Source organism: Grammomys surdaster, unplaced genomic scaffold (genome assembly GCF_004785775.1).
Source record: "Grammomys surdaster isolate TR1022 unplaced genomic scaffold, NIH_TR_1.0 189, whole genome shotgun sequence".
Classification (NCBI taxonomy): Eukaryota; Metazoa; Chordata; class Mammalia; order Rodentia; family Muridae; genus Grammomys; species Grammomys surdaster.
This window is the reverse complement of record NW_021604634.1, coordinates 4,770,151-4,796,903: the sequence shown is the minus strand read 5'-3', so window position 1 is coordinate 4,796,903 and position 26,753 is coordinate 4,770,151. Positions and strand designations below refer to the sequence as shown.

At 41.0% G+C, this 26,753-nt stretch overlaps 1 protein-coding gene across 1 annotated transcript in view; it reads right to left on the bottom strand.

Moving 5' to 3' along the window:
* Fbxo15 (F-box protein 15) overlaps positions 1-26,753 on the bottom strand; it is a 40,232-nt gene that overhangs the window by 11,480 nt on the left and 1,999 nt on the right. Inside the window, exons 2-8 of the mRNA XM_028768933.1 lie at positions 24,804-24,914; positions 23,785-23,889; positions 20,098-20,340; positions 18,783-18,992; positions 16,509-16,635; positions 13,525-13,607; positions 12,049-12,191 (exon numbers count right to left, since the gene is read on the bottom strand). Coding sequence (XP_028624766.1) covers positions 12,049-12,191; positions 13,525-13,607; positions 16,509-16,635; positions 18,783-18,992; positions 20,098-20,340; positions 23,785-23,889; positions 24,804-24,914 — 1,022 coding nt within the window. The remainder of the gene's footprint in view (positions 1-12,048; positions 12,192-13,524; positions 13,608-16,508; positions 16,636-18,782; positions 18,993-20,097; positions 20,341-23,784; positions 23,890-24,803; positions 24,915-26,753) is intronic.

Below are 26,753 nucleotides of genomic sequence, written 5' to 3'. Positions count from 1 at the left end.
GTGAAATTCATAGTATAGAAACACAGCTTACTAAAGAACTGAGATGTTACCAAAGGAGAAGAAGTGTGTGTGCACGCACACTCACACACACAGACAATACTAAGTGCCTACTTTTTATGGTTTTCTTTTAATCTAATGCAGTTAGAAAAAGGAAACGGTGTGGGGAAGGGAGAGAAAGAGAGATCATAAATATCTAACAATCCTCAATGTATAATTACTGAACAAAACAGCACCAAATATGTAAGCAAACACAACAGACTTTCAAGGAGAGGTGTGCAGATCTACTGATAGAACTGGAGACTTTGACATCTCTCTATCAGAAGCAGACACACCAGCAGCCAGAAAATCACAAGGACACACTTAACCTCAATAACAGCATTAACTGCCTAGCATCAATGGGCACTTATAGATTACATAAGCTAAAAACAGCAGAGTACAGTTTTGTTTTTGTTTTTTTTAACCTCAAGCTCACATGGAACACTCACCAAGAAACACTGTACTGTAGGAGGGCCATAAAACCATAAACCAAAGTTTAGCAAGTGTAGATGACTCTAAATCATATGGTGGCTGCTACTAAATAACAATGGAATTACAGCAGAAGAGAGTACAATAATGTCAGCTGGACATTGTCAGCATCTCATGGTGATTAAACAAACTTCTAACTAATATGAAGATCAGATAATAAATGTCAAGAGAAATTTTTAAATATTTTAAATTAAATTATACAAGTCTATTAATTTGTCTCAATGCTGTGACAAAATACCTCACAGAAACAAGCTATAAAATAGAAAGGCTCCATCTGGCTCCTGATTTAATAAATTTCATGATTTCTAGGATCGACATGAAAAGGGAGGTTCAGCCAGTAGAGAAGAGCGGCTCACTATCTGAAAACTGAAAACAATTTCATTTTCTATGTGCTTTTAGGAAGCCACAAAAGAGTGGGTTAATTCCAAAATAAACCACAGAAAAGAAATAATAAAAATTAGAATAAGAATCAGTGAAATCACTAAAAGAACAAAGAAACCAAAGGGAGTCATTAAAAAATAAAATCAGTAAATAAAATCTAACCAAACAAAGAAAATGAGAGGGAACACAGACTATATGATTATCAGATATGAAAAATGAGACATGAGTACCAACTTGAAGAAACACAGAAAGAGTAGTAAAAGAAACTGAACAGCCGGGCGGTGGTGGCGCACGCCTTTAATCCCAGCACTTGGGAGGCAGAGGCAGGTGGATTTCTGAGTTCGAGAGTTCGAGGCTAGCCTGGTCTACAGAGTGAGTTCCAGGAACTCACGGAACGGAAAAAAGAAAAAGAAAAAAAACAGAAACTCATAAACTAGGTAGAATGGTTCAATCTCTGAAATATCATCCACCACATTTTCTATGAGAAGTTAAGACTATTCCTACCAAAGGACCTGACCCAACCAATAATTAACAATCTTCCAAAGAGAAAGCACAGGATCAAATTATTTCACTGGAAAATATGTAAGAAATTAAACCAATTTTCTAAAACGTTCTTCCAAAAGACAAAAAAAAAAGTTAACAGTTGAAATGTGTTCTAACTCTCTGTTCATGAGACCAATAACAGCACCTATGAACACAGATGGGAAACTGTGAGAAAGTATCACATATAAACTTTAATGACAAAAAAACAGAAAGTATATAGTATGACCACATGAAAATCATCCCAAGTACTCAAGGTTGGTTCAACATTAGAACACAGAATAAAATCTACATATCAATAGGCCAATAAAGAAAACTAACACAATCATATCAACAAAGAAAGACATATCATATCAACCATTCATGATTAAAAGAAACTCTGAATGGCTAAGAGGAGAAAGGAATTTCCTTAACTGATAAAGACAAGTTATTTTTACAGTGGTAGCTAACATCACACTTAAAGTGAGAAACTCAAGCATTCCCACTAAGGTCTGATAAAAGGTAGGGAGTCTTCTCACTGAAAACTTAAGGACTGTGCTGGAGTCTGGGATAACAATAAGACAAAGAAAGGAAACATTAAATACACTGGAGTCTACCAATGTAATGAATATCTGAAACAATGGTTTAAGAAGAAAAGGGATTCATTTTGACTAATAATGTTGAAGGTTCTAGTTCATAATCAGTTGGCCCCTCTGCGCTGGCACCCATGGGAAGATAGTGCATCCTTACAGCCCATAGTTCAGCAAAACTGCTCACCTCATGACCAGAAGTGAAAAGGGGGACAGACGACTATCCCATTACACTAAGGACATGTCTACAGTGGATGCCAGACCTCCTACTGAATCCCCTTTTTAAAGTTTATATCATGTTCTACAGCAAAAGCCAAATCAAGCTTTTAATACATAGGAACATACCAGATCCAATCTATAGCTAAGGGTACCCTCATTGATGATATCCATGCAGAAGATGCAAACACAAAGAAAAAAACCACCGAATACTGCCAAAGGACTGAGCAACAAGAATCACTTGTCTATGGGGGAATTCAAAGTGCTACAGCCATTCTGGAAGACATTTGGACAACGTCTTTCTTTTTCATTGCCTATGTTTGTTCTCAGACAACTCCATAACTGACTATTATTATTTCACTGTTCAGTGCAGTTTATTCTCACCACCATCCTCCCCATTATCTCCCTCTCTAGTTCTGTCTCCCCTTACTCCTTACAGGCTCCTTTCTCATATTTGTGTCTTTTTGCTTTGTGATCCACTAAGTTTAACCTGGACCAGACATGTCTCTACAGATTTGGAACTACTCATTAGAGTCTGCTGGGCTCAGGAGTAGGTAGACAACTGAAAACAATGACTTTCCTCATTCAGAATCCATCAGAAGCCAATAGTTCAGCACGGAGGAGTAGGACCTCAAGCTCCTCAGCATTGTCCACAATTGGCTATTGATCGCAAGGTGTTATACAGGTCCAGTACAGGCAATCATAACTGCTATGAGAAGTTTACAGTAGCAATCATTCCCTGGAGAGTGCATCTCAGTATTTCTCCTATCTTCTGTTCTTACATTCTTTCACTTTCTGTCCTACAATACCAGCCATAGAGACAATGGTATCAAAGTCTTGTTTCAGGCTGAGCACTCAACTGTCACTTTCTTTAAACTCCTTGAGCAGGCACAAGCCTCTGCACTCAACACCATTCGCTACAAAGAGAAGCTTTTCTGATTAAAGATAAGAGCAGTATTTATATGAGTATCAGCATAGTTACTTAGAATGTAGTTTAGAAACCATGTCAGTTTATTTAAACAACAGCTTATGATCTCCTCATGCATGTGTCTTTGACTGCCCAATACATGTTCCCTCCTGAGGAACACACCTCAAATCCTAAAGAAGAGCTGTGGATACCTACATAAGTCTTGCCACAATTTCCTGAGTGGGTATATCTTGCCTTGTACTGTTCGCATTATAGCTTGTAAGATTATTGTTGCTTTGTATGCTCCAGCTACCTGAATAGAACCTTCCAAGATAGGCGAAAGCTTCCAGATCAGTTCCAGTTTGATTCTCTACTTCTTGCAACCAAGATCTCTTATCAAGTTGTGGTGGGTAATTAAGAGGAAAAACTTAAGTCTGTATTTTGGGGGTGGGAGGTTTCCAGGGTCTAATGAAAAAGCTACCATCTAAGCAATGCTGTGAGATGAGCTATCTCACGAAGAAGAGAGGAAGAAGGAAACGCTTACTTATTCCTAACTGACAGTGTGTGCATTGATGGCTCCATCTGTGTGTCATTCTGTGCAAAGTCTGTGCTGAAAACACAAACAATGGAGACAGTAAAAGGAGTAGTGATTGCCAGACACTGTGGAAAGGCAAGGAGCAAAAGGCAGAACACATTAGACTTTTAAGTAATAAAACGTCTCTGGATAATACTTAACAGCAGATGCGCACCATTGAAACTTGCCTAAACCATAAAACACATAACGAAAGTGACTCTATTCTAGACTGCGGTCTTTGGGCAATAATACCATGTTGATGTATGGTCATCGGTCATAGCTAATCTCTGGTGAGGCATACTTGGGAAGCAGAAGTTACCAGTATGAGGTAGTTCTGTATTATCTTCTTCTCAGTTTTACTACAGACCTAAAAAATGCTCTAAAAAGTAAAGCATCCTTTCTTAAAAATCAAAGGCTGGGACACCATACTTTGCTATTAAAATCACTTCTCTCTGCTTTCCCCTATCTACTCCTCTCAATACTGATAAAAGACTACACTATACCATACTGTGCAAAACCTTTTTCCTTCTGCTTCTGAAAATTGGTAATAATTAGCTTGATATGAAGATCAAATAAGTATACATTCCTTTATCCTCTGCATTGCTGATCAGGCCCTTTGGCAAGCTCAATTTACACTTCAAAGACACAACTGGACTATTTCCTCTGTTCACCAGGCTGTACCATAACCTAATCAAAATGTTAATGGACAGTTGTGCAGAAAAGAACTAAGACAGCAGGTCGAAGTCCTGCAGTATTGACTCACAAGGTCTGCTCAGATGAGAGCCTTTGAATGTCCAGGAGAGTCTCTCCACTTAGCTGATAAGGCAGCTGTTCACTGTGCCTAACACTTGTGCCATGATGCTGGGCACTTGTTTCCTTGTAGGATCTGGAAATACAGTAGTACTAGGTCACAGTACTACCTAGGTCACATAGACCCACATACCAGCTCTTCAAGGTTCTGAGGGAACCAGGTACACCTACATGGTAACAGCAAAGACTCTAAGCACTGGATGGTTTCCACTGAACTTCATCCAATATACCTTCCCTCTTTGCTGACTGTATCCACTAATACATCGATATCCCAAGTACTGTGGATTGTCCTACTGAGTCGATGATCTTAGGACTAGTCATATCTATTCGAATTTTTTGACATGTTGAACATGTGTTTATTTGCATTTTCAACAAAAAAAGAAATAAAATAAATTGCACACAGAAAAACCCATAGATACCTTTATAAACTCACCTCTAGTATTAACAAATTATTCTGGAAGCAGTTCCTGTCCTACTATCCCTCTTCCTCTCTTACCCTCTCATTGAATTCAGACAACGAATACCTCCTCACTTAATCTTCCCTTGTGCTTAATTTTAAAGAGAATACACAAATAGTCAATTATGTGCAGGTTTAAGGATCATAAGTTTTTCTTTGAAAAGAGATTATATAATATAATCCTTTTTTAAAAACTTTTACTATAGGCATGACTTGTTAAAGTAGCAAAACTCATAAAATCTGAAAGAAAGTGTTGCTGGGGAAATGGCTCAGTGCCTTAGTCCAGATCCCCAGAATCCAAAAAATAAACAACAACCAAAACAAATGCCAACAAGAGCAGCATGCATGGAGAATGGTCTCCTGGGGTTTTCTGGCCAGTCAGTCTAGTCAACCATGAGTACTAGGTTCAATGAGAGACTGTCTCAAAATATAAGGTAGAGAAGAAAAAAAAAAAAAACCCCACTCAGCATTGCCCTCTGCCCTCCACAAGCACATACATACCTTCAAAAAAAAGACAACTTTCCAGCTCCTTAGATGACTATGAGTGAGCTCCATGGGAAAACAGTCAAACCAAAAAAAAAAAAAAAAGAATAAATGTCCAATATCATGGTGGCTGCAAGTTGAGCTGACAGGTAGAAAAGCCAGTCTCCAACAGTGTCTTAGGATGGAGAATACTGTCTAGACACCTAAGCACATGAAATCAGAGGACTTAAGTGTCTTCCAACCTTGCAAAACAGAAGATGTACACATCTGAAAGGGCAGTGAAGCCATCAGAGCAGGACTTGTTGCTCCCAGCTGCAAGTTGGACTCACAGGAGAAACAGGAAGTCAAAGCCCATCAGCATCCGCTCACCTCTCAGAGTGGGTGACGGTGGCAAAGCTAATTATGGGCTATCTGTAGGCTGATCTATGAGAAGTAAGGCAATGCCTTACCCCAGAACAGTCAGCACTGAGCCAGCTACACAGTTATCCTCACCTGCCATGATGCAAAAATCTAACTCAGGCATCAGGAGCACTGACTACAGACTTCTGTACTTTCTTAATAGAAAGTACTGAAAAATAAAAGATTTCAAAGGGCCTTTTAGCAAAGTACATGAAGTGAGTTACAAAGAGAAAATGTTGTGACAAGAAGTAGGCTGCATCAGAGTGTGAGACCTTATTCTGAATATATCCTTAGAGCTTTTTTCCTCTGAAAACGAATAGATAATAAACTTTCTGAGGTTTGTATTCCTATATATGCAACTCTAGAGACCCCTTTTGCCAGTAAGGCAAACTATTCTACACAACCTCCTCTATACCAAACCCTCAAGAAATAATATACTTTACAGGATGAAGACACACCCAGATAAAAAGATATACCACATTCCATTTAGTTAAAATATGTGATAACTGTTTTCTGTAAATAAAGGTTAAATGGTTTCAAATAATTTGACTATTTTGAACAGTAATGAACAGTGGTATTTCTCCACTCCCCTGGGTTTCCATCTCTTCTGTGACACCATACTTCCTCAGTGACAGGAGCAGAGCAGCTACTGTATGCTAACCAGACCCATCTCAGTTAGTGTTATCAATTCACAAAAGAAAGAAAAAGATAGAGGAACAATTAACTTAATACAAAAATGGTAGCTGCCTCTGGCAGAAGGAAAAGCAGGTAGCAGTAGCAAGGGTCACACAAGGGCCTCAAATGTCATGGCAACAGTCTATTTCTTAACTTTTGTCCTGGCTCCCTGATTATTATCTTATTATCTAAAGCCTGGACCCACATCATGTATAGAAAAGATTCTAGTAGCTTATCATTAAATTTACAAACCCAATTTTTGCACCCATTCTTCTATCCATTTTTTCTAAAAGGACTTCCTCATTTACATACTTATCTACCTACCCACCTAACTGTCCACTGTGTTGCTGCACATAGAGCCTATGGGCTTAGCCTAGGCAGGCACTCTACCACTGAGCAACATCCTAACCCTCCAAAGATACTCAGATTCAGTTCTGAAAGCTCTACAACTCCCGTTGAGATTTCTAAATAAATAATTGCAATTGATTTGTGGATGAAATTGGTATACACACATGATCGATACTCAAAGACAGACTACCAGAAATGGTCATATGAAATGACCATGCTTGGGCTGTTTGAATTCTGTCCTATTTAACTTCATTCTTCCTTTGCTGAAGTACTCTAGATATTGAACATAGGTGGCCTCAAGTTTCTCCCTTGACCCACATAAAAACTTGCAAGTGCCTCTATTCAGAGAGCTACAGGAACCCCTAATGCCACCCTGAGCACACAGTGTGTCTAAGCACTTGGCTCAGCAAGCTCTGGCCTCACCGTCGAGTGGAAGAATCTTGTCTATTCCTGTGCCTGATTCATCCTTGAGTCTGACAAGTTGGCCTTGACCCTTTGACCCATGCTATCTCACTGAGGCTGTCTCATTAGTGTCAGGCCAAGTTTCTCATGTCTCACTGAGGACAAATGGAGCATAGAGCAACATAAATTCTAGGGACATGATGATAAAACATTTCATCCTTGGTAGGGACAAAGTGTTTTGTTTTTTTTTTTAAATAGGGATAAAGTTCTGTCATCCCAAACTTCAATGACATAGCTTAAATTTACTAAATATACCACATGGTACCAAGAGAGTTTCTCAAAAACTATAAAGGACAGTGCATTTGTACTTGTAAAAATGTTATATACTCTGATGGCAACAGCTCCCTCTGCTGACTCTTGGCAGAATCACGTGAAGAGAGGAAATGCTCTTGAATCTATACAGGAAAGTCCTCTGATCTAAAGCCTTATGAGTGGGAGGATGCAGATACACACACAGCACGCAATCTAGATAAAAGGCAAACTATCTAATTCCACATTTCCTCTCACTAACGTCAGCTCCTGCATGTTGTAACAACCTCATTATTACTGGCAGGGCTTAGTCTCCCTATATGGAGTTAGACTGAATGTTACTGTAACACATCAGCACAACAGACTCCACTTTAACCACACCAAGAAAACCAATAACTTTGGAAAGACAGTTACAGACAAACAAATACCTCTCCCTTCCTCTCTCTCTCTCCCCCATCTCCCTCACTTCTCATACACACACACACACACACACACACACACACACACACACTCAGGGGCGGGGTGGGGGGGTGGCAGGCGGACGGAAAGAACCCTAAACTGAATGCTATTAAAATGTAAGCACATATCAATGGTTATGTAGCCAGGTGCTTGGTCTCCTGGGATGATGCAGGCTCAGGTGCAGATGGGAACTTCACCTCTGCACCTGTGCACACATGTGGTAGCCTTGTGGAATAGGAGAGGTGACTAGCTAATAACTGTGGATCCCACATCAGGAACACAGGAGAAGTAAGAGGTTCTAGCTCATAATGTCAAGTACAGCAGCTAGAGTAAGTACTCATAAATGCATCTCATCACTAGCAACTCCAGCACAATCAGGGCATATCTCAGGTATAGCCAATGCATGAATGAGAAATCTATTATGTATTTTTTATAATAATGGAAAGTGGGAGCCCTCTTCTCTGCAACTCGGAGTATTCCTCCAGACAGCCCTAGTACCTAGTTGACTGAGGCCTAATCAGCAGTAGCCATATGAATTGTACATAAATATATGTATACAGACACACATACAGAAGGAGATAAGGGTAAGAAATAGGAAATAAGAAAAAAGAATTATGCCGGGTGGTGGTGGCGCATGCCTTTAGTCCTAGCACTTGGGAGGCAGAGGCAGGTGGATTTCTGAGTTCGAGGCCAGCCTGGTCTACAGAGTGAGTTCCAGGACAGCCAGAGCTATACAGAGGAAACCCTGCCTTGAAAAACAAAAACAAAAACAAAAAAACAAAAAAAAACAAAAAAAAAGAAAAAGAAAAAAAGAAAGAAAAAGAAAAAAGAATAAACGTAGATTCTGCATACAGGCAATTCTGGACCTCTCTATATTTAAACAATGTCAAACTATTTCACATTTTTAAAGCTGTAAAAATTTAAAATGCAATTAATGTTATAGAAGCAAATCCTACAGAATGACTGATAATCTGTATAAGCCATGACCAATCACAAATAGAAATCATGCCTGATGTTTCCCTTGCCGTGAAGAAGTGAGGGGATGAAACAGAAACACGGGGGCTACATGCAGATTGTTAAGAACTGGTATGTGTAGTGAAGCACTTTACTGTGGGCACAGACACAAAACAGCTAGGCACTGATGACTCATGGGGCTGCCTCCTTCCAAAGAACAAGATAGATGTGAAGCAGTTACCAGGTTCTACCCATTTGTGTGCTGTGAGAGAAAAGAGAATGAGAAAGGCAGGGCACAACCAGAGTGGCTGCACGGGACCTGCACGGCTGCCTGAGAAGCAGGCTTGATGGCATTGGGGGGCCTTCCTGGACTCTGAGAGGCAGGGAAGCAGAGTTTTCCTCTGTTTCCAGAATGCTCCTGGAACCCTTGTCATCCTATTGCTGTGGCCCAGCATTGCCACTCAACTGCAGCAGCATCCTCTTCAGCAGCAAATCATTCCTCTTCCTCCTGAGCTAAGAGAAGCACAAGACCTGCCACCAGAGATGCTGTCCAATGAGCCTGAGAGTCCCTGAGATGAGGAAGCACAGACAGATTACAGTAACAGGCCATGATTTCTCAAAAGCCCTTCAGCAGTGTGGCCTTCAGGAGCCAGCACTAATTCGACATACACATATAAACACTTACAGAAAGAGGTAAGGACAACACAAATGAAGAAAGGGGATCTTAAATAATCACACATGTGTACACATACTGAACACAGTGCCCAAACTGATGTTCTAGGAGATAGTCAGGCACAAAATGAAAACACATAGCATCAAGGAGAGCTTTTAACATATTCTTAACTGGTAAAACTGAGTAATATAACTTAGGGAGCCTATGGTTCCAGACATGGCACGTCAGGCTAGCACAGCTGACAGTGAGGTAAGCCTAAGAGTGGCTGTGTAGAGCTCTGCAGTGGTTATAGTACTGCTAGAGCAGGGTGCGGGAACAGAGCACACAGAAGACAGAAGAGGATGCTGCCAGAGAAGGGACAGTGGTAGTACTGGGATCAGGCAGGAAAGGCCCTTCGGACCTATAGATCACAGTATTGGTCACAAGGTTCAAATGGAAGGAGACCCTAGGGACCACACAATCCACTGTATCCCCTCACAAGGTCCCAGTCTCAATCACTCATCACCACACAAGCACTGGATAGGCTGAATGCCGCAGGAGAGGGGAGGACTGGTTGGGAAGGGCAGGGAGCACCTGCCACAAGATGCGAAGTCCTCTGCCAGCACTATCAGCACCAGACAAAGACATTTGTACCCAAGTGTGGATTAGAGTATGGAGGGGTATACCTGAATTCCAGTGGTAAGATTTTTAAGTGCATAGCCTCCTGTGACAGAATAAAGCTAAATACAGATATCAAGTGAGGCTCAGTAAAAGGCAGAATTGTCCAAATACGAGCAGCTGCTCTGGAGCAGACACATGCAAGGGATGTCTGTGCCCTGAAAACTACCACCCAGAGCAGACACACACAGCAGCTTCCCACCTCAGAGATTATCAAATTGGAATCAAAAATAAACAGCACATGATTATGATCATCCCAGTAGACACAAAACCAATATAGTACTCAAAGTATTAGCTACAATAATAAGGGAAGAAATAAAACGGATTCAAATACAAAAAAAAGGTGGGGGGGAGAGAGTTAATGTATCTCCTTTGCAGATGATTATATAAGAAACCCTAAAGACTCTACCAAAGAAGTCTCAGAGCTGATAAACTTTCAGCAAAGCAGCAGATAGTAAAATTAACACCCAAAACTCAATGACCTTCCTACAGACCAACGACAAACATACTATCAAATCAGAGAAAAAATAATACAACAGCCACCTTGTGTGAGTTAGTTTTGTTTGTCATTTTCTACACTAAAATGAAACAGTCTGATTTGGACAAGAATCATTAGTAGATATCAAGCTATCTTCCACCAGATGGAAGAGGACTTTGGGAAATTATGTTTGAAAAAGCATGCCTTCACAGTGATGAAGTACTTCACAGTGATGACACTCCTAGACAAATGATGAAATCCAGCATTACTGATAGGAAAGGCTTGACATAGCATATCTTATGCTATGATGCAAATGTTCCCTATAAAATATACTCACCAACAATGTTAAACTTCCACCCAAGCAGAGCTACCCTAGACTTCGAGAAGAGAACCTTGACCTCATGAAGGCTGGATGCCCCAGGGGGTGGGAATTTTGAGGGTGGGGAGGTGGGAGTGGGGGGGTGTAGATAGAGGTTACATCCACAGAGAAGAAGGAGGAGGGGCGAGGGGATTGGGGGTTCCGAGGGGGTGGTGGGGGATGGGGTAAGGGGACAACATAGGAAATGTAAATAAATCATCCAATAAAAAAAGAAAAAAAGGGAAAAAAATTACATTGGTTATTTCCACAAATAAAAAAAAAAAGTGATTATATTAAGTACAGTCTTAGGGGTTTAACCCTTGGTATTTATGATCCTAAGAGTACAATTAAATACTCTCTTTTTAGTGAAAAAAAAAAAAAAAAAAGAATTCATAAAACACTCCCAAAAGTAAACAAGCGGGTGGACCAGAATGGGACATGCACTCTGAGCTTGAGTTTCCCCAGCCCTTTTCTTAGGTTTGAAAATGGGGCAAAAGGCAAATGCTGAGGCAGTGCAAATGAGAAAAACTGGTTTCTTTTTAGTCTCACTCTGTATAGCTGTGACATTCACCCTGTGACCACATTTACCAAATTCCTGGGAAAAGGGAAGATTTGGAAATAAGAAAAACATATCATCAGAAAAGATGAGCCAAGCCTCCCTCTAGAGGATAGAGAGAGAGTGAAGAGGGTAAAGAGACTGTCTGGTTACTTCACAAGTCCTATGCAAAGAGAAGGGCCAGGGAACACAGCAGGGCTGGCAGATTACAAACTGACCTCCTGGAAGGATAACTCTTAACTTGGATACAAAGAGATTATAATTTCTCTTCTCTACAACCCACTAACTTCAGAAAGGAACCAGCTGACTTAGGCTTACCTCTCCTGGAGAAGAGACTGCGGAAGGTGCTGCACAGGTAGAAAATCCCACCGCCATGCATGTCGATGTGCAGCTGATAGCCTTGCAGTCCATACTCCGGGCTGTCATCCAAAAACGGACTGTGGGGAGGCAGCGTATAGGGACTGAAAGGCAAAATAAAATAAATGCACACAAATCTGTCAAAACCACAGATAAAGTATTTGGCTAGAAAATACTACTAAAAATTATCATCTATTCAAAACACTACCTCCCACAATTATAGGAATCCCAATAATCTTCATATCATGAACTCAAAAGAACTGTTGTCCTCACCAACTTCTTGGCACATAGACAAGAGTTCCATGGACAGCCAAAAGACCACCACAGTGACTATGAGACCGACCCTGGGACAGTAGTTCTACAAAGAACACTCTGTGTTTTAAGTGGCCCAAGACAGAGGTACCCAGCAGGAGGTGCATCAACACATATCTACAGGCCAGAGACTCAGGCAAAAACTCCAACTAAAGAACTGAGGGGCTCCAGAGAGGATAGGAACTCCACAGCAAAACCAACAGAGTCAACTAACCTGGACCCTTGAGGATCTCAGGGACTGAACCACCAACTAAAGAGTATGCACAAGCTGGACCTAGGCCTTCCTGCATGTATGTATCAAATGTGCAGCTTGGTCTTCATTGTGGGTCTCAAACAGTTGTAATGGGGGGTGAGGGGAGGGCACTATCCAGAAAGCTGTTGCCTGTATGTGGGATATGTTCTTCTAGCTGGGCTGCCTTGAAGGCCTCAGTGGGAGAGGATGCTCCTAGCCTTGTAGAGCACGACAATGTGCCAGGGTAGGGGAATACTCATGGGGCCTCCTAGCCCCCTCAGAGAAGAAGGGGAGGGGAGATGGGAGAAAGGATTGTGGGAGGGAATGATTGGGATGGGGGCAGTGATTGGGCTGTAAAGTGAACAAGTAAAAATAAACAAACAAACCCAACCAATTGCTTCAGTAAGAAACGCCTCACCATGGAAGGCAACATACTTAAAAACATCCAGGAGCTTTTAAGAGATTAGCAAAAATGACTAAGGCAGGGGCCAAGGAAAAGAGAAAAGCTGTAGCATGTAAAAACATGCTAATATATTAGAAGACACCCACAGAAAGAGGGCCAAAGGTCTGCACATTTTCACAGTTGAAAACTCCACATGAAGTGTGAGAACTTAAGGGATAACAGCCCCATGCTAACAGAACAAATCGCCCCTGCCTGCCTCTATAGATAATATTCTACCAGGAATAAAGTCCTCAGACTAGAATAAATCAAGCAAATGCCTATTCATAAGTAATGTAACTATTTAGCAATGGCTAAGATCATATCTGTTGTCTTGTGTCTACTGGCTATAAAATACTTTTATGGCTAATGAGAGAATACTAAGATGGAACTGACTTCTAATCCTCTATCCCAACCACACAAAAATAAAATTCACCGGCATACAGATACATACAGAGTGGCTGAGCCCAGTGTGCTCCTCTCCACGAGCTGATGGAAATGAAGATTTGCCATGACAAAAGCTAGCCCATCCTCCTTCTGGAAAGTTAAAAACATAATTAACATAAGAAAAGAACATAATTTTCAGTAGCAGTATTTTAATTTTTCACAAGTTCAATGTGGAAATCACAGCTTATCATCTTGAAGATACATGCATTATTACTACTAATTGTTATCATACGTGTTATCATATGACTTACATATAAGAGCTGGACCATCCTTCATTCAATATGCAAAGCATGCAGTTCCAAAAGAACTAATGTCCTAGCACTTGTGAAATAGCAAAATGTTCTATCCTACACAATTATTGCCATGTTATTTATATGAATATATGCCTGTGTTTATATACATATGCACATATGTAGTTTGTATGTGTGTGCATTGCATGCCTGTGTGTGTTTGAGAGAGGGGGAGAATGGTGGAGATGAATTCAAGTTATTTCAACCTCTTTTCAAAGATATGGACAATATTGGTAAGACCCTACAGATGTCTGGTAAATTTCACAAATACTGAGCATTCTGAGATAATGTTTCCCCTAGTTAGCTTCAGCTATCAATTTGATATATTCCAGAATTATCCAAGAGAGTCCCAACTGAGGGACTACCTGGATCTGACTAGCCTGTGAGCCTGTCTGTGGGGCATTTTCTTGGTTGGTAACTGACATAGGAGGAACATTTCTTGACCTGAGTTTCTGAACACTATGCCAGCTAACTGAGCAGAGGCTAGAGAGCGGCAAGCAGCCTCCTCCACAGCTCCTGCCGCCTAGCAACTGCCCTGGCATCCTGCCCTAATGTCCCTCAGTGATGACCGTGATGTGGAAAGGTGAGATGAGACGCTCTCCTCTCCTAAGATGTATTTGGTCCTGGTGGTTATCCAGCCACAGAAATCACATTAGAACAATGTTTCCTTTGTAGATCACTGCATGGTGTGGCAGATGCAGTGGGAATGACTACACCACCAGGTTAAAGGGCAGAAACATGATTACAGAAACACTGACAGCTGTAGCTACCCCTGAATGGTAAGCCTGAAGGTGCCACTCTCCAAGCAAATCAGACCAGTAAGGATGAACTTAAGTCATAAAATGCATAAGCAAAGTGCTGCTTCACCCTCAAGTCACACATGACAAGAGTAAAAAAAGGAAAGAAACGACTACCACAGTCAGATGATGCTTTTCAATGGAAAAGGTGATTCTGTCCGGTCACTCTACACAAGGGTAAACTACTACTCTCAACCAATCTATGAAATGCTCTCATAAGAGCCAAGAGCCAAAGCCACAAAGCTAGATCAGTATGGATGCAGAGGTACACCACACTACCTACTCTGCTGTCCACTGACTGTCCAGAATATAACCCCATGAGAAACATTTCGAATGGCTGGTGAGGGTAGTCTAAGTGACTCCCAAAGCAATAGACTATTGCTGTTGCCTTTTGATGCCTCTCAAAAGTTGAAGGTAAATCCTTATTGCTGAACGGACACACAGCTAGGACACACAGCTCAGATGGACTCAAATGATTTGTACTGGATCTGACCTGAAAGCCTCTTTCCTGTGGTTTAGCTTATGTGGTACCAGAAAATACTATGCAAGCTGCCAATGCAACACCTATAAACCACAACAACGACCAGCACAGTAAGGTATCTGTAAAGGCGCAAACATGTGATGCTCACATGCTGGGTGGCAAGTAGCAGCTGTCTAATTGAACTTAAAGCAGACTCAACAGGAGGGAAATCAACCTAGTACCAGAAACCTAGGCAACTTCCTAGCGTTAGTGAGGTTTTAGACAATAGAAAAGGATCTACTGCTATCACTTTGCTAAAACAGTAATTCCTTACTATATTCTAAATCTTATCCTTAAACCACAATTAGCATAGCTACCACCCCACATCAAGGAAGCCTCTATACAGCAAGTGGTGACAGAAATCCAGAACTGGACACAATCAGGGAGATCAACAGGTTGCTTGAAGTTCAGCCCTAATAGATACATCTACATGACGGATGCCTCCAGCATCTACAGCTCAGAGAACACTGCAGAAGAGGAGGCATAAAGATTCTAAGTCAGAACACCAGTAAGTCTGCTGTCAAACAGTCTTAGAAATGGCTGCATAAACAAGACCAAACAATAACACGACCAACAGAAACAAACACTAACATGGAAGTGGTAGATTGTCCCAGGGTTCCATGCCTAGACAAAGAACTACAGGCAAATAATGAGTACTGAGAGACAGAGAATTATACCTTTCCCAAAGTAGAGCCCCTTAACTGGTTATCCAATAATAAGCCCTAAACTATATACACACAAACAACAGTGAGCTCAGTAGGCTGTATTACATGCTTGTGCATACATATAGACGTGTATATGCAAGGCTAATAATAGGAGGCGTCAGGTTGAGAGTGGCAGGGAGCAAGAGAGGGGCGGGGGAGCAGAGCTGAGAGGGCTGCAGATGAGTGGCAAGGGACAAGTGACAAAATTCCATTTTAATCTAAGAAAGAAACCCAGAAGGATCGAAACTCAGCCTGACCTAGTGAAATAGAAACACACAGACAGAAAGAGTAACTAACTTCTTAAGACACATGACCCTGAAAGGAAGAGTATGTCCCATGTCATACTCACAAGTTAGAAAGGTTCTTAGAGACCTCCACCACACTGGGCATGCTCTATTAGAAACTCTGGCAGAGGAAGATTTGAGAGGAACAGTGGCTCATAGACTGATTGGAGGGGAAGTGGCAAGGAGCCCTGACATTAGGGAATGACACTATGTAGAAACTGGAAGGTGGAAGAAGGTGCCTGCCATCCACATCAGCAGAGAGCACACACAGCAACTCACACAGACCAAGACGCAGCTACTGAACTGTTCCAGGAGTCGACATTCAGTCTGATATGCAGTGTGCAAACATGGGACCGTGAAGGGGAAATGACAGTCCGTGCATGAACTCCGTCTTACCTGCCACAGCCCCACCAGGAGACCAGGATTTAGGCAGAATATCCGAACAAGTCTGTCGCAGCCAACCATAGTAGACGTACGTAAATTACTCAGATCATACTTTCCAATTAAAGACAGCCATCGTGGACTTCGAACACCAAGCCAAGAGAGAAGAGAAAGATATGAACTTTCCAATATGTCTTGTTGTCAAGTCACATTAGTGTTACTAAAAATGCTTTACACTAAAATGCTCAAACCAAGTGGCATAATTATGGAGCCTTGTACAACTAAGAGGAAAACACAAAGTTTCTTACCCTACAATGTTTTTCTCTCCCCCCACAACCCCCCCCCTTCCTCTGAGTAAATGTACCTTTCTTTCCAAAGTTTTTGTAAAATAAAGCTGAGAGACTGTGAAAACTGAAATATTAGAAAATAAATTTAGGTCAAAATCATGAGTGTTTTTATGCAAGGCCCACACAGAACTCTTAGTGACAAAGAGTAAATACTCAGATGTGTATAAGATACCTTCACTATGTTCCAGAAAGGAAGCCATGCAGAGGGCATGTTATCTAGAAGTACACTACATGTCAGACAACACATGCAGAGAACAGGCAGAGGTGGCTCAGGAAAGGAGAAAGGAGGTGAGATCTGTGGAACATCCGTAGAGCCCACGTCCCTCAGGTGCTGAGACACTGTATCCAGAGTTTACTCAAGACAATGGGTGATAAGTACAGGTACTGAGTAACACAGTGGGGCCACCTACGACACTGCAGCACTCATGTGACAGGATCCCCAGCACCACACTCAGAAGGAACTTTTATGCTGACAATGGTGGCACAGCTGGTCGGTGAGAAGTTTATGACATATTAACTAAAAATAGACTCAGGATCTACAGAATATGGCTGGACAACAATGAACACAGGACCAATGACACATGTAGAAACTCAAGAAAACCCAATAGGAAACCTTAGCTCCAACAGAAAATGACTTTACAACCATCACAGACTGGGTCCGAACACATGAGGACACCCACTCAGAGAAGGCTAGAAATTTAAAAGGAAAACACAATGAGAGCGAGCACCTCTAACAGATAGTTGGTAGCTGGCAGCCGCTGTCACTGCTGTGGTTAACAGAGAAAGAGGCAGCTAGGTGAACATGGCAGAAAACCTCTTCCGTTTATCTTCAGTGTACCAAAGCTGAAGAACATTCTTAAGGCTCTGGGGACAAACTGAGTCTTCACTCACTTTAGCTTTACGAGTCACAGCCAGAGCCTGAGGCTGAAACAATCTTTCTCACAAACATGGAGAGCATGGAGTGCATAACTAAGAACACAACACTAACAAGGAATGCAGCTGAGAGGAGGAAGTTGTAAGTTACAGGGCAATTATTTGCAAACAACACCATGACCATTTCTATAGAAGAAACAAATATACACTTAAGTAAGGGCACTAAAAGCTTCTCCTGTCCATGACAAAGATTGCAGGGGAGGGATTGCACAAGTTACAGAGAAGGCAGACAAGTGCAAACACTGCAACAGACTTGAGCTTTGCTGAGAAAGGCAGATGTAAGCCTTGCAGTGTATGTGGACTTAGGGCAAAGCCAACGAAGACTAGAAAGTGTTCATGATACAACTGTGCTACAGCTGATCCTACTCTTCGTCCTACAGCCAACTGAGTCACACAGCTTCACAGACATAAAAACAGAGGCAGAGTCAGATACACATGGGTGCATATCTAGTACCCAAGAGAAAAATCACACAAAGTAACTGATAGTTGTATTTAGGAAGTATTTAAACTATAACTAGTGTATAATTACTAAAGAATATGCTAATTTTTAAAAAAGATTTATTTACTTATGTATACATCCTACAGGCCACAAGAGAGCACCAGACCTCATTATAGATGGTTATGAGCCACCATGTGGTTGCTGGGAATTGAACTCAGGACCTCTGGAAGAGTAGACAATGCTCCTAACCTCTCAGTCATCTCTCCAGCCCCAAGAATATGCTAATTTTATATCATTGGTTAAAATAGTTACAGGTAAAAATGTAGAAAATACACTAATCATCTAACAAACTTTTAGAGTGTCCTTTTTACTGTTATAAGACTCAAGAAATTTACATCTAGAGCTAAGTGTGACACGCCCAGTATCTGTAGCAATGCAGAATGACAGGAAAGTCTCAAAGATACAATCAAATTAAAATACATTAGTGGTATTTTTTGAATTATAATAGAATGCTAACTAATAGTCAAGTTCCAGGAGTAATCACCAATGAGCTGCTGAATCAGTACTTACCTATTTGGGTCAGGGGCTTTATACCGGTCCATAAAAAGTGGTGTCACACCATACAAATCCAGGGTGGACAATGTGGCTAAATGTGGCCAATATTTGCCATGCCACACAACAGTGACAGATGTATCATTTAAGGAAAGATCAGCATGTTGCATGATGTGTTCTTTTCCACTTTTTTCTCTTAAGATAATTGCCCAACCTAAGCCAGATATTCTAGAGAAAGAAAAGAAAAGCTTAAAATGCTTTCAAAGAACTCAGCAACACACACAACAGCAACTTCACATATCATTTCCATGATATCAACTTCCTTAAAAGACAAAAGTCAAAATACATCTGACACATTTTTCTTTTACCCAGAGCACTTTCTGAGCCTTTCTTTTTCTCCTCCCAGGAAGCACTCCCTGAGGATATGTGATGTTCTGTGACTAGTGTAAGAGTAAAAATTAAAAACAACTTGGCAAGGACCGCCGGACAGTTTGCTGAGCTTGCTGAGAATAGCCATAATAAAAATATCAAGCCCCTCTAGGGACGAGGTGACCAAAAATGTAGAAATAACCAAAGACATATCTTGACCAGTCTAAACATGCCCAAGTGAGTAATGGGCCACCTGGTGTTTATCCTAGAAGGTCTGAGGCTTCATGGTCAAAAATAGTGGGCCATCCAGCCTGTCAAAATGATTGTGTAGTGCTGATGTTTGAAATGTCCAATTATATGTAACTGTGCCAGAATTTCCTGCTTTTCCCTTCCCCCTATAAAAGTTCTAAACTTCCTGGGGTCTTCATCGAAATTATCTCCCCTGCGTGGGATGAGTTTTGATCCGAGGGCCCTTGTTAGTAACCTGCCTTTTGCTATTTTGCATCAAGTCAGTCTCTCGTGTCTCCTTGGGTGCACGCTGATCGGACTTGAGTTGGGGGTCCTCTCTGGGGGGTCCTTACACTAGCAGTTTATAGATGATGGGACTTCAACACTCTGGCTTTACTCAAGATCATGAGGCTATTTCTGCTATTTATGAATACGTAAGCCAGTATCAAAATACTATATATTTTGAAGACACATATCAACCATCAAAGACAGCTCCCTCTGATCTAAACTGTTCATATAGTCTAGGAGTATAGCTTATGGTATCCATTTCCCTAGAATATGTAAGGCCCTCGTTTCAATCCTTAGACCAGCAAAACTGAGTAAAAAAACGTGAGCATCCACTGTATACATAAGACACCTTGAGATGACAACATCTAGTTAGAAATGGGAAGAGTTTGTGGCTCTGTCCAGGAACCACTGAGGCAAGTGTTCGAGTGTTCAAGAGCAGCCTGCATACCGGAGGGCCTCTTTGGTTTTCATAGGAAGACCTGTGTAAGGGTTGACAGGCTTGACAATTTGGGCGAGGGCAGCTTTCACAGACGAGATCTGCTTTGAAATAAATTCTTTCTTCCAGTATCCAATTTCTTTATCCTCAACTGACAGTAAGCTCACACATGTGGCTGTTTCCTCCACTGAGGGAACTTTCCAATGTGATCTTTTTGATCTAAATGCAGCTGAGTAGATCTTGACCCAAATAAGACTGGAAGAAAAGATAGAATACATCAGTTTGGAGACTATAACAATATATTATATTATAGATTAATAATTTCTATTTTTCAAATAGGCCAATTCCATGAATGTATAAGTGTTCATATATTTTATAACACATTTATAAGTGTTCAGACCACAGTCTGAAACAAAATGTTTTAGATCCACTATCCCCAGAAACACATTAAAAAGGGAAATACCTACTCCCAGAGTCTTAAGAATCCCATGTTACTTAGGATCACCCAACATTGTCTTTCTGCAAAATAATTAAGTTGGAGTTCAATTGTAGAAAAATTATGAGTTTATATAGTGTGAATCTGGTTTATTGTGGGTATGTAATACATAAAAGCACTGTACACAACGTCAAAATAGTAAACATAGTATACATTCATTTTGCTTCCTATTTTTAAATTTGTAACAATGAACATGTACTAATTTCAGAAAGGTAAAATACTGTAAGTCACTACAAAATAAGAGCAACAGTTTTCCTAAGCACACATCTGTTATTTAAGCACACAACTATTATTTAAGGAATTCAAATACATTAACTCATATATTTGGCCCTTCCAATAGACACAGGAGGTAGCTAGTTCTTAATCCCCATTATATAGATGACATAGTTGAGTCCAGACTGGTGCATTCACATATGCATATACACATGAAAACACATTTTAATGAAGCAAAAAAATTACCTATATTCATTCCAGAATTACTGTCAAAAACAATATCCACCAGTTGATGTAGATAATACATATACCCCCAGTATAAAAATTTCATGCACCTTTTTAAATTAAAACACAAAAACTACCCTTTCTAATCAGATCAGGCACACACACTCTCTTTGGATGATAAGGACAATAGAGGACAGCCTCAGTGAGGTCAGAGGACTCACTGTGGGTTCCTTACTTAAAGCAAACACAGAGCAACAGAGATGTATTAAACTAGTCATTTTAAAAACTAGATTATCACCGGGCGGTGGTGGCGCACGCCTTTAATCCCAGCACTTGGGAGGCAGAGGCAGGAGGATTTCTGAGTTCAAGGCCACCCTGGTCTACAGAGTGAGTTCCAGGACAACCAGGACTACACAGAGAAACCTTGTCTCGAGGAAAAAAAAAAAAAAAAAAAAAACCTAGATTATCCATTACTATGACCTTAAGAAACTGTAAAAATACAGATTCTAGCACTGAGGTACAATCTTTCAAAACACTGAATTATAATCTTCACAAATGCAGAATAGGAATCCAAAGATTTGTCTTAAGTGATTGTTAAATAGTCTTTCACAGACTAGCATCTGAGAACCACCAAAGAGAATATTTCCTGCCTACACTTCAGTCATTCCCTATGCCCTTACCTTACAAATCAAACTGAACTGCATTCCTTATCTTGTTTTTCCTAACAATCTGTGGGTTCTGCATAAAATCAACATTTGCATAATCTTTTGATATTAAGTAAAAAAGAACCCTAAAAAGCCAAGAACTGGGCACAAAATGTGCTACAGTTATTAGGAGGCCTCCATGTCTGCCATGTCCTGCTTGGCCTTGTGAAATGGACTTCATGACAAGGTTCTGCCCCTGGAACAGAGCCAGCAAGGCATGAGCCGCCATGAGTGCCGATGGCTGCAGTGGGTGTAAGGCTTGTTTGTATAATAATGTACAGACTTTCACATTCCTCTGAGGAATGTCCTGCCTATTAACATAAATGACGCCAAGATAATCTGCATGAGTCCCGGAGGTGAAGATGTGGCTAATGTCTCAGCAAAATGGTAAACTCTGGGACCTTCAGGACAGTCCTTAAGGCTGTGGAAAAGGCTCTAAAAACATGAGTTTGAAAATACATAATTTCTCAACTATACAAAAATATAAGGACACAATATGAAATGTATAAGGAGCCTCACAGATCTAAAGGAACAGAGACTAGCTTGTCAGAAAGAGATATAAAGACAAGCTGATATAAATGCAGGCAGATTCCTGAGTTCAAGGTCAGCCTCAGACAAGGAATTTAAGTCCAGGCAAGGCTGAAATGGTAATTCCAGGGTGGGGTCCCACCAAGCTAGCTTATGGTCTGTACTTATTGTCTGTACAGATCTCTGAATTCTTTTGCAATGTTAAAAAAAAGATGATTGCATGCTGTCTCCTAAGCATCAAGGATGGGTCATGGGATGCTGATTGACAGGATAATCAAAAGGGAACCTGAAGCCGACTGGATTGGGCTTATGATCTACAAGAGATGAACTATCCAAAGAATTTTTTTAGAATAGTGAACTTCTTGGAAAACTGTCTTCAGCAGAACATAGACAGAGATCTCCAGAGAAAGTAGAGCAGAGAGAGCACCAGCTTAGACCTACGATTTGACTTCAAGTCATTTGTTTTCACCGTTCCCAGGCACCCCTTTTCTCAGAACCCCTCTACAAGCTGAGGTTTGTCCTTGGCGCTTCTCTCTACATGAGAGGAACTTCTAGATGTGTACGGTCTCAATTTGAATTAAAATACATCCTGGGAGGGCCACATTCCACTTGCTGGATTAACATTCAGAGGAGGAAGGGAGAGGTTGACTAATATTCCTCAGGCCATGGGCGAGGGGACCCACCTACAGGTGAGGAAGGCCCAGAGCAAGGGAGGTCCTTGCCACCTCATTCCCCAAAGACCAATCAGTTTAAAAGCCACGCTATTCTACCAATCATGTTGTGCCTAGTCACTGTTTCTCTGTTCTACCCCCTAGACTGTATAAAAGCTATTCTTAGCTCCAACTCGGGGTTCTTTCTTCTTGCTTGCATGCAAGGGAACCCCAGTATACTGGAATCATTAAACCTCATGCTGGTTGCATCAAGATCGGTGTCTCATGAGTCATTGGGTAGCCGTAATCTCCTGTGGCTTGAGTGGGGGTCTCCCCTATCCAGGGGGCCTTTCAGATGCAGGCCACACTCACAGTGAAAAACAGAAGCAATGGCTTCTCTTTATCCATAGATACCCAGAGACGACCTGAGGGACCTCCAGATTCCCAAGGTAAGGCCCACATACTGAGTCTTTCTCCTCCCCACTTTCACTCTTCCAACATAGCAAGTATATTTACTTGATTGACAGATTTGAGAGGAACAACTAAGTCAATTTGACAAGGCTCCCCTGCCACTTCTTCTCTATGATCTTCAGAGAACAAGCCATGTGCTCAGGAAACCAGGACCTAGTGAAAGACTGTGAATGGATGAGTCTATCAAGCCAAGGACACCTGATCACAGACCACAGTTTTATTCCAGAGCCCAGTAGTAACAGGCTTTATCTTTAGTACATACAAAGAATATACCTTATCTTACACTCATAAATGCAAATTTGTCTGAAATGTACTAAAATTAATTCTCTCAATTTTTAGAAAATAGCTAAAATGCTTACTAATTTTCACGATTTCTAATATCACATAATAGACGACACAGTATTCTCCTTACTTGTCACTGGCCAAATGATAAAAGCGTTTGTTCACACATCCAACGTTCAGCAAGCTCACCACATCCAAGTAAGAAAATATATTCAGCAAGATTTCCGAGGGCATTCTGAGACAGGGGGAGAAAATTAAGCAAGTTAGCCAATACGGAATCGACAAATACCCAGAATATAACTGGCTATGCATCCTAAAGAGAGGGCTTCAGACAGACATTCATCTCATTTAATAGGCAAACTATTCTCTCATCCTCAATTAATTTCTTGATTGTAATTTTCTGGTTATTACAGTTCTCATTGCATAGACCAATTAAGAGAGCAAGAGGCATTGAAAACTGACTCTCTCAGCATGTCAATCACATCTGCCCACGATGAATCAACAGGCAGAACTTCAATGCCTCCATCATGAACATGTGCTGAGCCCTCTGCTGAGATGCAGGAATTGGAGGATGGGGAACACATTCTCACTACAGCAATGCATCCTAGGGTAAAATGTCCCTTCATGAAAAAAAACAATGCCGCAAGACTCCAGAGGATGCTAATCATGTCGATGTGTCCCACAAATGGTATTACAATACACATCTATTAGGCATCTTAGCACCAGTTCACAATTTTTTTAAAGATTCGATGGATTTTTGTTCCAAAGTTCTCAGTAGAGAACTTAGAGACAAAAGATTTCCAAACTACTGAACTGGAAGACCCCACAGACTACATCTTCAGAAGGATCATGATCTTCTTTTGGCTTTCCACCAGTCTTTATCTACTGAGAAGTGAGTAACGAGTAAGAACAATTTAATAAAAGGACATATTTGTCACCTTTAGAAGTTTGGTTTCATAGAACTAGTCTCATAGGGATAATGGTGACAAGCTCATGACTCATGTCAAACTCTGTGTTGTACATTCATTCTTCCTACACAATCTTATTTTTAGAAAGCTCAAAATAGCAACTTGGTGTATGTTGCACTATAATTTTCTCTACAAACCCAATCCCTAAAGCCCACCACCCCATGAGAAGCAGGTTATTTACCTGTTCAGGGATATAAAACAGATGGAAAAGGGCTTCTCACTGTGCTGGTCTCCACTGGGATACTGCCTCATAACAGATGAGCCTCTAGCAAACTTAACTCCAGAATCCTTTCTGAAAGTAAAAGTGAGAAATTCAAGTTGGTATGATTACCAAATGAGGCAAATTATTCTTCCCCTCTCCAAAATTCTGAAGGATCAATAAACTGTAAATAAATATTATTCAACATAAAGCTTCATCTCTGAAAATAGAGAAGGGGAAATAAGAAAAGAACAGATGCAAATCATGTGTGTGGTAGGCATAAACCTAAATTAAAGTCTGCACGTTACAGTCTAACACTGTTCTCATTATATAGGCTGTCAGGCTGTCAGAGGGTATTCCACAGTGTATATGATGGAAACAGAAGGGAAATGACATGCATGGTGTTCTAGTTTCACCATGCTAGCCTCGAACTTGGAAATCCACCTGCCTCTGCCTCCCAAGTGCTGGGATTAAATGCGTGCGCCACCACTGCCCAGCTTAGTTTCACTCTCTTGCTGTGATAAAATATCCTGACTAAAAACAATTTAGAGGAAAAAAACGGTTCATTACAGGTTATAGTCCATCAAAGAGAGAGCAGAAACCTAAGAGGAGCTTGAGAAGCAGAGTCCATGGTGTGATGCTGCTTGCTGGCTCACTCACAGGCTCATGTTTAGCTAGCTTTCTGGAGCCCAAGACCACCTTCCTAGTGAATGGTGCTGCCCACAATGGGCTAGGCACTCTTCCACCAACTAACAGTCAAGAGAGTCAACCGCAGACATGATGCCAAACTGATCTGGGCAAACCCAATGAGATTCCCTTCTCAGATAGGTCTAGGCTGTGTCAAGCTGATATTAAATCTAGTTAAAACAGATATATTGGGCTGGACAGATAGCTCAGTGGTTAAGAACACTGACTGCTCTTCCAGAGGTCCTGAGTTCAATTCCCAGCAACCACATGGTAGCTCACAACCATCTGCAATGGGGATCTGATCCCCTCTTCTGGTGTGTTTGAAGAGAGCAATGGTGTACTCATATACATAATAAGTCATAAAAAGTTACTACAAAAATAAATAAGATATTGAGTGGCCAGTCCTGATAATATAACAGAAACCTAATAAAGGTAGAAACCATAGATTTTTTTAATAACTTCCCATCTGTGAGTTAAATCTGTTAACACTATATTATGCACAGAAGTACCTACATCCAAAGTTCTACCACATTTAGCATCATATACTCAATAAATTGTATTTTCATTGGCTATCTTTTTTAGTGATGCATAAAATAATGTATTTTATATTTAATAGTCTTTTAGACCTGATAAAATAGACAAACTTTTTCAAAGACCCTAAAACAACTCTGTATTAAGGTCAGTACTCAAAACAAATGACACTCACAGACTGTGAAAGATCTGAAACAACAGGAAGTAATAGCCCACACACTACACTTTTGTGAGGCAGCCCGAATAAGTGCTCCCACTGGAAATTCTACTTTTCTTGGAAATGATTAGAGAAAGCCTGTTAGGTTTCAAACCTGAGACACCTAACACTTACCTGAATTCACTGCCCTGCTCTCAGGGACCTAGCAATCACTATTATTATCCCATGCTTTTGCAAGGTATACCAGCTGAGTGCAGTGCCTGCCTGGTAACCCTAACCCTATCCCTATGCCTAACCATACCCCTACCCATACCAACACCCCTACCCATAGCCCTAACCCAACGCATAACACAACATCTACCCCTATCCCTAACCCTACCCCTACCCCTAACCCTAACCCTACCCCTACCCCTACCCCTACCCCTAACCCTAACCCTAACCCTAACCCTACCCCTACCCCTAACCCTAACCCTAACCTTGAATTCAGAGATCATCCTGCCTCTACTTCCCAAGTACTGGTTTTATAGGCATTTAGGATTAGGGTAAAGACCAATTCA